At 46.6% G+C, this 13,806-nt stretch overlaps 1 protein-coding gene across 3 annotated transcripts; it reads right to left on the bottom strand.

Moving 5' to 3' along the window:
• Positions 1-5,124: 5,124 nt before the first annotated feature.
• Positions 5,125-12,772, bottom strand: xrcc2 (X-ray repair complementing defective repair in Chinese hamster cells 2). Of its 3 annotated transcripts, none has more exons than XM_007909827.2 (3): positions 12,675-12,772; positions 8,637-8,718; positions 5,125-6,127 (listed from the first exon to the last, which is right to left on the bottom strand). In XM_007909827.2, exons 1-3 carry the CDS (start codon positions 12,711-12,713, stop codon positions 5,391-5,393), a joined length of 858 nt encoding a protein of 285 aa, XP_007908018.1. In that variant the 5' UTR covers positions 12,714-12,772; the 3' UTR covers positions 5,125-5,390. The 3 variants fall into 3 exon arrangements, with proteins under 3 accessions (XP_007908018.1, XP_007908019.1, XP_007908020.1); XM_007909828.2 differs by having other exon boundaries at positions 12,696-12,772; XM_007909829.2 differs by lacking the exon at positions 12,675-12,772 and adding an exon at positions 10,154-10,183.
• Positions 12,773-13,806: the final 1,034 nt, after the last annotated feature.

The following is a 13,806-nucleotide window of genomic DNA, read 5'->3' as shown; positions in this document are numbered from 1 at the left end:
TGGTAGGGAAAATTCTTGAGTCCTTAATTAAGGATGTCGTTATGGGATTCCTGGAAGACCATAACAAGATTAGGCAGAGTCAACATGGCTTTACAAAAGGGAAGTCATGCTTAACTAATCTTTTAAGAGTTTTTTGAAGATGTATCTAACAGGTTACGTAGGGGGTAACCAGAAGATGCAGTATATTTAGATTTTAAGAAGGCATTTGACAAAGTGCCACACAAAAGGCTATTGCACAAGGTTAAGGCCCACGGGATTAATGGGAACATATTAGCATGGATTGAAGAGTGGCTAACGGGTAGAAAACAGAGAATAGGGATAAACGGGTCGTTCCCGAATTGGCAGGATGTGACTAGTGGAGTGCCACAAGGATCAGTGCTTGGGCCTCAGCTATTTACCATTTACATCAATGAGCTGCAACAACAACAACAAGATTTCATCTATAGAGCGCCTTTCGTGTCGGGAGGACATCCCAAGGCACTGGACAGTTGGATCAGGACCCAAGCAGGGGGGAAATGGTCAGGGTGAGGGGAGGGAAGGGAGCAAGGAGGGGGTAGAGAGTCAAGAGGGGAGCTGAAGGCACGGTCAAAGAGAAAGGTCTTGCGACCGGCTTGAAGGAGGAAAGGGAGGAAGCAAGGCGAAGGCACTGGGGGATGGAGTTCCAGAGCCGAGAGGCTGAGAGGCTGAAGGCCCGGCCACCGATGTTAGGGCGGGGAGTGTGGAGCAGACCGGAGCCAGAGGAACGGAGGGTACGGGCAGGTAGGTAGGGGGATAGTAGGTCGGAGAGGTAGGAGGGAGCAAGGCCGTGAATGGCCTTGTAGGTGAGGATGAGGATCTTGAATTCGATCCTCTGGGGGATGGGGAGCCAGTGGAGGCGAGCGAGGGTGGGAGTGATGTGGTCACGAAGCCTGGTGCGGGACAGTACACGAGCTGCAGAGTTCTGAATGACCTGCAGCTTGTGGAGGGAGGTGCCGGGAAGGCCGACGAGAAGAGAGTTCCCATGGTCCAGCCTTGAAGTGATAAAGGCGTGGACCAGTGTTTCAGCAGCGTGAGGGGTGAGGTAGTGCCATAGTCTGGCGATATTCCGGAGGTGATGGAAGGCAGATATGAGGAAGAAAGGGCAGCTCAGGGTCAAACAGAACCCCGAGGTTCCTGACTGGCTTTGAGAGGTGGAGAGTGCAGCCTTAGATGCTGATGCTGTCAGCGCCTGAGGTGCGGAGGCGCTGACGTGAGCCAATCAGGAGGGCCTCGGTTTTTCGCACGTTGAGCTGAAGAAAGTTGTCTCTCGTCCAGGACTCGATGTCGGACAGGCAGCTGTCAGGACATCGGTGGTCGTGGAGTTGAGGGTAGAGGAGGAAAGGTAGAGTTGGGTGTCATCCGCATACATGTGGAAGTTAACCCCATGTCTGCGGATGATGTCACCACAGGGGGAGCATATAGAGGGTGAAAGAGGAGGGGACCGAGGACAGATCCCTGAGGGACACCGCACGAGACAGTGCGGGGGCTGGAGGAAAAGCCATTAGCGGAGACAAAATGAAGACTGTGGGAGAGGTAGGACCTGAACCACTCAAGGACATTGAATGTAACGTATCTAAATTCTCGGATGATACTAAACTAGGTTGGGAGAGTAAGCTCTCAGGATGATGCAAAAAGATTGCAATGGGATATAGATAGGCTAGGGGAGTGGGCGAGTAGGTGGCAGATGGAATTTAATGTGGGGAAGTGTGAAGTTATTCACCTAGAAAAACAGATTCTTTTCTAGAGGGGAAGAGATTAGATAGTGTTAGTGTTCAGAGGGATTTGGGTATCCTTGTACACCAAAACGTTAGTTTGCAGGTGCAGTAAGCAACTAAGAAGGCGAACGGCATGATTAGCCTTCATTGCAAAAGGATTAGAGTACAAGAGTAGGGAAGCCTTGCTGCAACTGTATAGGGCCTTGGTGAGACCGCACCTAGAGTATTGTGTGCAGTTTTGGCTCCTTATTTAAAAAAGGACATACTTGCCGCGTAGATTCACTCGGTTAGTTCCTGGGATGAGGGAACTGACCTATGAGGATAGGCTGAATAAACTAGGGCTGTATTCTCTAGAGTACAGAAAAATTAGGGGAGATCTTATTGAAACATGATTCTTAAAGGGCTGATAAAGTAGACACTGAGGGTCTGTTTCCTCTGGTAGGAGAATCTATAACCAGGGGTCACAGTCTTAAAATTAAGGGTCAGCCTTTTAGAACAGGGTGGAGGAAACATTTCTTCACTCAGAGGGTAGTGAATTTATGGAATTCACTACCCCAGAAGGCTGTAGATGCTCAATCCTTGAACATTTTCAAGGCTGAGACTGATAAATTTTAAAAAAAGAGGGATCAGGGGATATGGGGATAGGACAGGTAATTAGAGTTAGGTCAGAAGATCAGCCATGATCTTATCGAATGGCGGGGCAGGCTCGAGGGGCCGAATGGCCTATTCCTGCTCCTAATTCTTATGTCCTTATTATCCCGTCTTCTTAGGAGTCCTGTAGCATGTTGGTTAGAGAACTTGCCTCACAAGCGAAAGAACCGAGGTTCGATTCTCGGGCAGGGTGAAATCGTAGGCAAGTTCCCATACTCTACACGCATCTGTTTACCTAGCAGTGAGTAGAGCTCAGTTGTTAGTCCATTGGTGGATCGCTTTCCGGGGGTAATAATCCTTACAAAAAAATGTCATTCAATCCATGACTGTTTGTTGGACACTGCTGTGCACAATTGGCTGCTGTGTTTCGCCCACAAAATATACAGTGAAGTCACTTTAGAATATATTCTGTGACACACTTTGAGACGTCTCAACGATGTGATAAAGCGCTATATCAAATGCAAAGATTATTTTTATTATTATTCTCCATACCTATTAATGCCTTTACTTCCCAAGCATTGATCTCCCTTTTAACCAAAGCAATCGATTCTACGTCTACGGCTTTCCAATGTCATTACAGTTCGCATTTTTACAACTGTCTGCATGAAAGAGTCTTTTCTAATCTCATTCTTAACCCTCCTAGCTCATAACTTTGATTCAGCCCTGTTTAGGTGGAGTCCATTCCTTTGGAATAGCTCCTGTCTCCCCCAATACTGGTGCCAGTAGCCCATAAAATGAAACCCCTGCCCTCCGCACCACTCTTTTAGCCAGGTAGTCAGATCTTTATTTTTTTTTGCCCGTACCAATTTGCCTGCTTCCTCCACTCATCAGGCTCCGGCCTGCTCCATGTCTCCCACCCGACCTATCATCAGTGGCCGGGCTTTCAGCCTCTCTTCCCTCACACTCTGGAACTCCATCCCACAGTCCTTTCTCCTCGCATCCTCCCTTGCCTCCTTCAAAGCCGATCTCAAGACCCTTCAATTCAACCGTGCCTTTGGTCTCCCTCCCACCTCTCTGCCTTCCCTCACCCCTACACCACCCCTCCCCCATGCTCAGGTCCCAACACCTGACTGTTCAGCGCTTTTGGACGTCCTCCTGATGTGAAAGGCGCTCTATAAATGTAGTTTTGTTGTTGTTCTTCTTAGGATTTCTGCATAAATATTGGTAGATCTTTTAATCCTAATAACCCTTAATTCCTCTTCTACCCAACAATTTGACCATCTCTTTTTTAAATAACTGTATAGATTCTGTCTCTACATCTTTCTGGGACAGATAAAACTGGTCACACACTTCATTGCTGTCTGTGAGACATTACTGTGCTCAAATTGGCTGCTGCATTTGTCTACAAAGAATAGTGACTAAACTTTACAGTATTTTCTGTGAAGTACTTTGAGGTGTCCTCCTGATGTGAAAGGCGTTGTAACAAAAGGATAATTATAACTACAATAAACTTCTGGTAACTCAACTCTGCCTTAAGTTATCTCTACCACTTAAGTCATTTTGCTGTCAATATTCCAGCTGCATTTATTTATGTATCATACATATGCCTCACTCAACCCTCTGGATAACTTGTCACTGAGCCCTTTTCGATTGCAATGACAAGTTATCAATAGTTTACTGTATTCAATTGAAGCATGGCTGTACTGGATTGAAGCATTAATTATAAATAATAATCCTTGCATTTGATACAGTGCCTTATCACGTCTTTGAGACATCTCAAAGCGCTTCACAGGATATACTGTAAAGTGAATTGACTGTATATTTTGTATATTTTGTGAGCAAAACACAGCATTGGATAAACAAATTATAAATACAATTTGAGAAGAGATTCAAATATCTCAATACTAAAATTAGTGATGTGCGAGACGCAGAAGTAAAATGGTCACATTTTATTTTCCACTTCCCAGCATAAACGTTTTTCTTGTCTTTATTCCAATCCTTTCCACATTTACCACGTGCGGGTATTTTAAATAAAATTTTTATTGCTTCAGGAAGATTTTATGCAATAGTCAGACTGTATTGATACAAAGTTTCACCCTGTAATACTGGGGACTTGAAGTACAGTACCGTACAAGCGTTTACTAATTTTATATAAAATTACACTGTTTAATCTGATAAACCACTTTTCTGCCGCTTTGCCAGTCTTGAGTGCAAAACCAGACAACGCTTGTGAAACAAAAAAGGCATGTTTGCACATTTCCATTATGTGGGACGAGCACTTTTAAAATAATTTTATTAAAAAAACTAGTACAATCCGATTTCCATCTTGATAGCACATTTTAAGGCAGGACGAAACCTTAGGCAAGTTTCCTTACTCCACATGCCTCTGTTTACCTAGCAGTAAGTAGGAACCCAATAGTTAGTTGATTGGCAGATCGCTTTCTGGGAGTAACTATCCCTTTTAAAAAATTTGGTCACTCAGTCCACGACTGTTTGTGGGACACTGCTGTGTGCAATTGACTACTGGGTTTCGCCCACAAAATATACAGTCAACTGTAAAGTATATTCAACAATGTGATAAGGTGCTATATCAAATGCAAGGATTATTATTATTATTTTAACATTCTGCATTTTTTGTGTTCTGCTGGGCTGATTCAATCAAACGCTCTCTACTGAAGACAGGTCCTACAGTGGGCGTTAACCAGAAAAGCTTTCAAATGGCGATGCATCGATCAGTCCTTCCTGTTACACATTGAGCCAAACCAAGATGAGCAGTTTCCATTGAAATACATAACCAAAATTCCTGAAAATTTTTATTCCTTTACTTGGCCTCATTGGGTGGGGGAGGTCAGTCCACAGTTAAAGGGTTAATCAGATTTACCTGCCTCGTTGAATGAGCTCATTCAGATTTACCCGCCTCCAATGAACAGACTCGACTGAACCAATACAATTAGCAGCAGATCAAAGTTAAAGGCACGTGATTACCTCCCCCCACCCCCCCCTTGTAAATCACAGAAGCTCTTTCTCCTTCTGCTCCTCACCAATTACTCTTAATCTGTAGAAGAGTTAAAGAAACTGGATCCCACCATCAGTAACAGTAAAAGCACACTTGCTCACAACACTGCTTTTGGGATGTAGAGAAACAATGGTGAAATCCAGCTTATTGTCCCTTGCATTGTTGTTACACTTGGAGAAAACCAGCCTATGTTTGACCAGTCTTTGCCAGGACTTGCACAGGTACGGCTTATACTGCGCAGCAGTGCTCAGGAGAGGTAACCAAGCAGCGGAAACTCCATCAGACTTGTACACCCCGGACCCTGGCACATGCATGAGGGCTTGTGTGGTTGCCACCAACACCAAATGGTATTCGCTCAGCAGTTTCTCTAGGTGCTCGATGCAGCGGCACAGGCTGGCCTCCTGTTGGTTGATGCTCTCCCCACCGCTGAGCCTGTCCATCCAGTAGAAGGCGGAGATGCTGTCCACAATAAGCAAGCAGAGAGCAGGGTGGCTGCAAACCAAGGCCTCCAGGGAGTGCAGGAGGAGCAGCAGTTGGGTACTGCCCCCGCATTGAACCAGATACAGGCGGCTCAGGCAGCCTTTGACCGTGTCCTCAGTGCCCTGCGGCAGCCGGCGTTCCAGAATGGTGACCAGGCGGAGCATGTCAAAGTGGTAATCAGTGTCGATAAACAGCACTTCCACCTGCAGGCCCCCAGCTAATTCTGGCAGGATGCAGGACACGACCAGGTGATACAGCATTTCAGATTTCCCTGTTCCTTCTGGGCCGTAAAACTCAACAGCGTCTCCTGTTAGTGCATAAGAGGAAATCCACACCATCAATAGGAAAATAATAATTATAATAATCCTTGCATTTGTTTTGGAGGGATTATTTTGCAGGGATTATTACCCCTGGAAAAGCGATCTGGCAATCGACTAACAACCAGATTCCTACTTACTGCTCGGTCAACAAAGGCAGGTGGAGTAAGGAAACTTGCCTAAGGTTTTGTCCTACCCTAGAATCGAACCTGGGTCCTCTTGCTTGCGAGGCATATCCTGTGAAGGTTGCTATATCAAATGCAAGGATTATTATTATTAACTGCTGCTCAGATCTGCCTTCCAATTACTGTAAGAGGTGAAATATGAATGTTTCAGTTTAAATTCAGTGGCTGCAACTTCTTACTCTTTAAACCTTCTTGGATCATCTACAATGACTTTGTAAGAGGTGTTGTGTTTCTATGAGCTTGTTCCTGCTTTCCTTTAACCATTGGTGCTCTGGTTGCCTAACATCCATGTCCACATATTTGCTGGATCGATTTTGTTTTTAAACTGTCGTGCTTTCCACGATTTTACATGATAGCTGCAATGATTACCCACAAACCATTGTTAAACCCTTGCTGACTTATTCTTTCAGGGCTTCATGCCCAATTGAATACTAACATCTCATAATATGCTGGAGCATTTCCATACCGCTGGTGTTTCTCTCTCGTTATAATCAAGAACTCTTTTATTTGGGGTGGGGGAATGGGACTGGGGGGGATGGACCTTAATCTTTGCAGTGGTAAAGGGCTTTTCTTCACTGGTGTTCATGTCAATAGAGTCTGCTTGGGATTTTCTTATGAAATCGGAAATTGGTACTGCACCAGGCTCCGTGACTCTATCACTCTTGCCCAGCTCCACTGACTCCCCATTCACCAGAATACAAAATCATCATCTTTACCTTCAAAGCCCTCCACGGCCTTGGTCCTCCCTACCTCTGTAATCTGATAACTCCATCCGCTCCTTCCACTCAGCAGGCTCCACATCCCCCGCATGGCCCACCCTACCATCGGCGGTCAGGCCTTCAGCTTCCCTGTGACCACCCTGTGGAAGTCCATCCCACATTGCCTTTGCCTGTCTCCTTCCCTTGTCTCCTTCAAGGCCCGTCTCAAGACATTCCTATTCATCTACACCTTTGGTCACCCTCTCATCCCTTCCCACCCTGCCCTCCACTCCCCCTGATTCCAACCCTCTGCTCTGGTCCAAATCCTTGACTGTCCAGCGCTCTGGATTGCCCTCCCTACGTGAAAGATGCAATGTATTTTGTTGGTTTTACTGTTAAGCAATTTTAATCGCCAGACTACGGCACACCCCTCACGCTGCTGAAACTCTGGTCCACGCCTTTATCACCTCAAGGCTGGACTATGGGATGTCTCTCCTCGCCGGCCTTCCCGGCACCTCCCTCCACAAGCTGCACGTCATTCAGAACTGTGCAGCTCGTGTACTGTCCCGCACCAGGCTTCGGGACCACATCACTCCCACCCTCGCTCGCCTCCACTGGCTCCCCATCCCCAGAGGATCGAATTCAAGATCCTCATCCTCACCTACAAGGCCATTCACGGCCTTGCTCCCTCCTACCTCTCTGACCTACTATCCCCTACCTACCTGCCCGTACCCTCCGTTCCTCCGGCTCCGGTCTCCTCCACATCCCCCGCCCCAACCGCCCTACCATCGGTGGCCGGGCCTTCAGCCTCTCAGCCCCTAGGCTCTGGAACTCCATCCCCCAGTGCCTTCGCCGCCTCCTCCCTTTCCTCCTTCAAGGACGGTCTCAAGACCTTTCTCTTTGACCATGCCTTCAGCTCCCCTCTCGACTCTCTACCCCCTCCTCACTCCCTCCCTCCTTCCCTCCCCTCACCCTGACCATTTCCCCCCTCCTCGCTCCCTCCCTTCCCTCCCCTCACCATTTTCCCCCCAAGGCTTGGGTCCTGACCCAGCTGTCCAGCGCCTTGGGACGTCCTCCCGACGTGAAAGGTGCTCTATAAGTGGAATCTTGTTGTTGTTGTTTAATCTTTTCATTGCAATCTTAAAAAAGTGTTTATATCTCAAGATGTCTTTCTGGCTTGGTCACAAATTGTCCAAACTGAATTTACAGAGAGATTAAGAGATGCCGGAGTTGGTAACAGTGTTGTTGCATCTGCTCAGCTATATGGCTATCAGCAGTGCTATGCATTGATGTAAACACTGCATTGAAGCTCTCTCATCAGATTATAAAAATGTTACTAGACTGGTCAGGATGATTTAATCCTAATAATGCAGATCTTTCCTCTGATAACAAGGATCAAAATAACCATTCAGTCTATGACAAGATAGGACACTCTGGCATAAATCCAACCTTACTGCGATCTATCCTTTGGGCAAGCAAATCAGCCCATTGTAATTCGAACAAACTGTTGGGCCAAAGAATAGAACTATAACTGGAAGAGAAAATGATCTGGTCTTAACTAGATAAGGTAACAAATTTAACCCCCACAGAACGATATACCTTTGGAGAAATCTTACCATGACTTGCCAATCCTTCCTCTGTAAAAAGTCTTGGTTCAAGATTTTTCAGAGAGCTTCTTCCTTTAAGTCTGGCAAGCAACTGCAAAAAGGTTAAGAAAAAGTAGTTTAATAAATAAAGAAATAACTACTTGCCCTTCATGCGTCTTAGTATCTTGGAAGTGTTTAATAAATACACTAACTACACTTGACAGCAAATATCTGCGAAGCGTTTTGAGATGTCAATACTGCAGATGCTGCATCAAAAGCAAGAATTATTATTACTGAAACAAATTACAGTAACTGATTGTCTACCACTTTAGTTTTAAAACTGTTTGTAGTAAACTTCTCCCTGCTCCTTGAAGAAGCTGTATCTCTAGCCAGAAGAAGCTCAGCTATCGCTGTGTTTGTCAGTTACAAGTTAGTACAGTGGTAGCAAACTCTCAAGAGAAATTATTCTTGGAATGCAGAAAATTAGTTCCAAATAATTTTTTGTTAAACAAGGCATGTGGACTTGAAAGTTTTCACTCAGACTTCTCCTCTCTGCTCTCTCAACCCCTCCCTTCACATCCACTCTGCTACCGACGTTCACGGCCACCCGCTCGACCTGGTGATCACCCAGGGCCTCAGTGTCTCGGATGTCACCACTGACAAAGTCATCTCTGACCACCATTTCATCTCTCTCAACTCCCATATCCCTCTCCCCACTCCTTCCAAACCTACCACCATCTTCTATCGCCTGTGGAAGAAGATCTCCCTGCAATCCCTCTCCACTGCCCTGGAGTCCTCTGAACTCCTCCTCCTCTGGCCCACCTCTCGCACCAACCTACTCACTGCGCTTACTCTTCTCCACAGCACCGTCTCCACCACACTCAATGCCCTTGCCCCCCTCACCTCCCGAACTGCCTCCTAATCAAAATCAAGGGAATCCGCTCGACTGCCACTCCCTCCCACCCCCCACACTCCGACCACTACTCCCTCCTTCCACACCTTTGAACCTGTCACCCCCTCCTCTGTTATCACCACTATATCCTCCATGAAGTTCACAAGCTGCTCCCTGGACCCCATCCCCACCCATCTCCTTAAATCCCAGCTCCACCTCCTTGCCCCACTACTTGCCGACATCATCAGCCTCGTCTGTCATCTGGCTCTGTTCCTAACCCTGTCAAAACAGCCACTATCACCCCCACCTTGAAGAAACCTTCCCTTGACCCATCACAGCTATCCAGCTACCGGCCCATCTCCAACCTCCCTTTTCTGTCTAAGGTCCTTGAGAGAGCCATGACTCCCAGCTTTGCTCTTTCCTCTCCTCCCATTTACTCCATGAGCCCCTCCAATCAGGTTTCCATGCTGCGCACAGCACAGAAACTGCTCTGGTCAAGGTCACAAATGACATCCTGACCATGTGTGACCAGGGCTCCCTCTGCCTCCTCGTCCTCTCCAATGCCTTTGATACTGTGGACCACTCAAACCTCCTCCACCGACTCTCCTCCCACGTCAACCTTCAAGGTTCTGTCCTTGACTGGTTCAGGTCCTACCTTTCACACTGCCTCCACTTCATCTCAGCAAACGGCTTCTCCTCCAGCCCCCGCACCGTCTTGTGCGTCGTTCCTCAGGACTCTGTCCTCGGTCCCCTCCTCTTCACCCTCTACATGCTCCCCCTTGGTGACATCATCCGTAGACATGGGGCAAATTTCCACATGTATGTAGATAACACCCAACTCTATCTCTCTGCCTCCACCCTCAACTCCAGGAGTACTGACCGACTGCCTGGCCAACATCGAGTCCTGGATGAGAGAGAATTCAAGATCCTCGTCCTCACTTTCGGCCTTGCCCCCTCCTACCTCTCTGACCTGCTGACTCCCTAATAACCTGCCCGCTCCCTCCATTCATCGGGCTCCGGCTTGCTCCATGTCTCCCGCCCAACCCGCTCTACAGTCTGTGGCTGAGCTTTCAGCATCTCCGTCCACACACTCTGGAACTCTATCCCACGGTCCCTTCGACTCGCTTCCTCCCTTGTCTCCTTCAAGGCCGGTCTCAAGACCCTCCTCTTCGATCATGCCTTCAGTCACCCTCCCACCTCTCTGCCTTCCCTCACTCCTACCCCACCCGCATGCTCGGGTCCTGACCCCTGACTGTCCAGGGTCTTGGGACATCCTCCCAACGTAAAAGGCGCTCTATAGATGTAATTTTGTTGTTCACTGGACAAGATCTTTCAGTTGAGGAAGGAACTTCAACCCATTTGATCTCATCTTCATACATTTTTATGATGCCCACAAAGTTTCTAAAAACATCTCCATCTCCACTGCCAGGAGTAAACCGTGCTGCCATGTGGTAGCAGACCTCATATTTCATGAGAACGTCTCAAACTGAATTCAGTCCAGTAATCGAGCACAAGTTTGTTACTGACATGATACTCGGATCCCCTTAGGAGTACTAATAAAATCCACGACTGTTTGTGGGACATGGCTGTGTGCAATTGGCTGCCGCAATTCGCTCACAAAATACACAGTCAATCCACTTTATAACATATTTAGTGAAGTTCTCTGAGATGTCTCAACGACGTGATAAGGTGCTATATTACAATGTAGTGGTAGAGTATCGCTTTATTATATGGTAATTGTGTGACAATTTTTTCCTGCAGGATTATTTGCTTTTTAGCATTGCAAGAACTTTAGCTTGCAGGTAATGGTTTCCATTATAAGGGAGACAAAAAGTGATAATTCAAACCAGAAACACAGTACATTTACTTTTGAGATAAGTTAGTAGATCAGATGGCGCATGTAGAGAAATGCACAATAAGCAGACTTGATAGGGCAAATGGCCTGTTTCTGTGCTGTCATTTTCTATGAATCCATAGGTGATGTTCTAGCTATGATTCCATTAGAAAATGAAAGCTGGGGTGGTGTCCAGTGGAGTATGGATTTGATGCCGTGGGTTCCCAACACTTTAAGGTATTGATTTCGAAACATACTGGAGACAAGACTTGGTACATTCCCGCTGGAAAATGAAAATTAAATCAGGCTTCAGGAAAAAAGCAGCATTATCAAAGGATAGGACAGTGAGCAAGACTGAGGATTTGATGAGGTGGATCACGAGGAGAAAATCAGCAGCAGACTTGATGGGCCAAATGAGCCAAATCTGTGCTGTAGCACATTCTATAAATTTATGAAGCAAATTGTTCTGAAATATAATTTTGTTACAATAAAATGTAGTTGTGCTCAGCAGGTTGACAGATGTCAGTGCTACTTGGACAGATCTGTTCTACTTTTACATCAGCATCACCATCAGTCTAAACCAGCAAGTCCACCATTTAGAGATGTGATTGAGTTCACAGCCAGACTAGGTATTGAGTTGTTTTCTGTTACATAAACGGGAGAAACAAGTCTCAGGATAAACTTTACAAAAGTTCTGTTAAGGAGAATAATAATAATAATCCTTGCATTTGATATAGCGCTTTTCACGTCGGAAGGACGACCCAAAGCGCTTCACAGAACACACTGTAAAGTGAATTGACTGTATATTTGTGGGCGAACGCGGCAGCCAATTGCGCACAGCAATGTCCCACAAACGGTCGTAGATTGAAAATGACCAATTTATTATTGTTTTTTGTTTTGAAGGGATTATTATTAGGCTCTGTGTGGAGTAAGGAAACTTGCCCAAGGTTTCGCCCTCTGCCTGGAATTGAACTCCGGTCTCTCACTTGCAAAGCGAGTGCTCTAACCACTGAGCTACAGGACTCCACAATAAGAATAAGACTCCACATTAAGAAACAACTTTGAGCCCGACCGACACTCAAAAAATATACACAGCTTGAGTATTGGATAAGCACTGGGGATACGATTTAAGGATCAACAAAATTCATGAAACTGAAGCAAGTGAAAATACAATAAAATAAATCAACACTTGTGAGGATCTGCCTTCCTCTGTACCAGGGGCACAGGGCACAGGCTCAGGCCGCAGGAAGTCACACATACAAATATTTCCTTATAATAATTAAGGGGCTGACACACAGACACACAGACACACACACAGTCACTTAATGCGGCTCTTTCTTACCTCAGAACCCGACTCACTCACCCGAAAATCAGCCGTCATTGCGCCGGGACAGACACACACACAGACACACAGGGAGACACACAGAGAGACACACAGACACAGAGAGACAGACAAACACAGACACACACACAGACACTCACACACACAGACTCACACACACACAGACTCACAGAGACACACACTCACACAGACTCACACAGACACTCACACAGACTCACACAGACACACACACAGACACTCACACAGACACTCACACAGACACTCACACAGACACACACTCACACAGACTCACACAGACACACACACAGACACTCACACAGACACACACACAGACACTCACACAGACACACACAGACTCACACAGACACACACTCACACAGACTCACACAGACACACACACAGACACTCACACAGACACACACACACTCACACAGACTCACACAGACACTCACACAGACACACACACTCACACACACACACACTCACACAGACTCACAGACACACACACAGACACTCACACACACACTCACACAGACACACACACACACACTCACACAGACACACACTCACACAGACACACACACACAGACAAACACACAGACTCACACACACACACACACAGACACACACACACAGACACTCACACAGACACACACACACAGACACTCACAGACACACACACAGACACACTCACACACAGACACACACACACAGACACTCACAGACACACACACAGACACTCACACAGACACACACACTCACACAGACACACACACACAGACACTCACAGACACACACACACAGACACTCACAGACACACACACAGACACACTCACACACAGACACACACACACAGACACTCACACAGACACACACACAGACACACACACAGACACACACACAGACACACAGACACACACACTCACACACAGACACACACACACAGACACTCACACAGACACACTCACAGACACACACACAGACACACACACACAGACACTCACACAGACACACACACACAGACACTCACAGACACACACACACAGACACTCACAGACACACAGACACACTCACACACAGACACACACACACAGACACTCACACAGACACACACACAGACACACACACACAG

This window comes from Callorhinchus milii, unplaced genomic scaffold (genome assembly GCF_018977255.1).
Source record: "Callorhinchus milii isolate IMCB2004 unplaced genomic scaffold, IMCB_Cmil_1.0 Scaffold2, whole genome shotgun sequence".
NCBI lineage: Eukaryota > Metazoa > Chordata > Chondrichthyes > Chimaeriformes > Callorhinchidae > Callorhinchus > Callorhinchus milii.
Note: the sequence above shows the minus strand (reverse complement) of the source record. Positions and strands in the feature narration are given on the sequence as shown.

What these genes read in the sequence shown, in the direction of transcription:
- xrcc2 (XM_007909827.2), bottom strand. Translation starts at nt 12,713, where the DNA reads ATGACGGCTGATTTTCGGGTGAGTGAGTCGGGTTCTGAG. An exon ending in TGAGTGAGTCGGGTTCTGAG is followed by an intron (nt 8,719 to 12,674) that starts GTAAGAAAGAGC and finishes ACCTTTTTGCAG; the next exon opens with TTGCTTGCCAGACTTAAAGG. An exon ending in GGAAGGATTGGCAAGTCATG is followed by an intron (nt 6,128 to 8,636) that starts GTAAGATTTCTC and finishes ATGCACTAACAG; the next exon opens with GAGACGCTGTTGAGTTTTAC.